The sequence below is a fragment of the Colobus angolensis genome, unplaced genomic scaffold (genome assembly GCF_000951035.1).
Source record: "Colobus angolensis palliatus isolate OR3802 unplaced genomic scaffold, Cang.pa_1.0 Scaffold6, whole genome shotgun sequence".
Taxonomy (NCBI): Eukaryota; Metazoa; Chordata; class Mammalia; order Primates; family Cercopithecidae; genus Colobus; species Colobus angolensis.
In genome coordinates this window covers 23,655,049-23,655,768 of record NW_012119598.1, presented here as the reverse complement: position 1 = coordinate 23,655,768, position 720 = coordinate 23,655,049, and the positions used below count along the sequence as shown (strand labels likewise).

The 720-nt window shown below is 65.3% G+C and overlaps 1 protein-coding gene across 1 annotated transcript in view; it reads right to left on the bottom strand.

Moving 5' to 3' along the window:
- Positions 1-385: 385 nt before the first annotated feature.
- The window catches only part of HDGFL1 (hepatoma derived growth factor-like 1), a 2,350-nt gene continuing 2,015 nt past the window's right edge, over positions 386-720 (bottom strand). The window contains exon 4 of the mRNA XM_011962919.1: positions 386-718. Within this exon, the coding sequence (XP_011818309.1) occupies positions 455-718 (264 nt within the window). The 3' untranslated portion in view covers positions 386-454. The remainder of the gene's footprint in view (positions 719-720) is intronic.

The window sequence follows — 720 nt, the reverse complement described above, 5'->3', positions numbered from 1 at the left end:
CCTGAAAGTGCCCCCTGTTCTTCATCTTTCAGGCCTTTCGCTCCTACCCACATTCCTAAGCAGAGGTCCATAATGCCTGGGGGAGCAGGAGGGGTAGGGAGGGGTGTCTAGAGGTGAAAACAGCCTGCCTGAGCCCCAAGTCGGAAACGGATCCAGGCAAGGGGGGGGTTGTTGAGCGGGGAGAAGAGGGAGAGGAAAGCGGGGATGGTGGCCTCACTTTATCCCAGGGAGGGAACTGAGGCCCTGACTCAGATCACAGAGGCGTGGGGCCACAGAGGTGAGAGTCAGGTGATCTGCCATCCAGGGGCCGGGCAGGGCAAGGGAGTGTAGGTTGGAGGAGGACGGGCGGGGGAGGGGAAAAGGCAGTCCCAGTGTGCAGGCCGTGGCCAGATTCCCCAAGAACGGCCGGGCAGCAGCAGGAACGGGGCAGGGGCTCTTCTGGAAACGCTGGTAACTACAGGCTGTCGCGATCTCCGCCGCCCGGTGCCTCGGCATGCCACTCCTGGGAGGCCTCCTCTTCGGCAACTTCTTCCTCCTGGAGCTCCTCCTCCTCTGGCTGAGGCGGCTCGCAGGCCAGGCCAGGCTCGCTAGGGGCGCTGCCGTTCTCCACCGCCACGAGGAGCGGACTCTCCTCGTCGAAGGCCGCCGCCTCCGCCTCCTCCTCCTCCTCCACCGCCACGAGGAGCGGACTCTCCTCGTCGAAGGCCGCCGCCTCCGCCT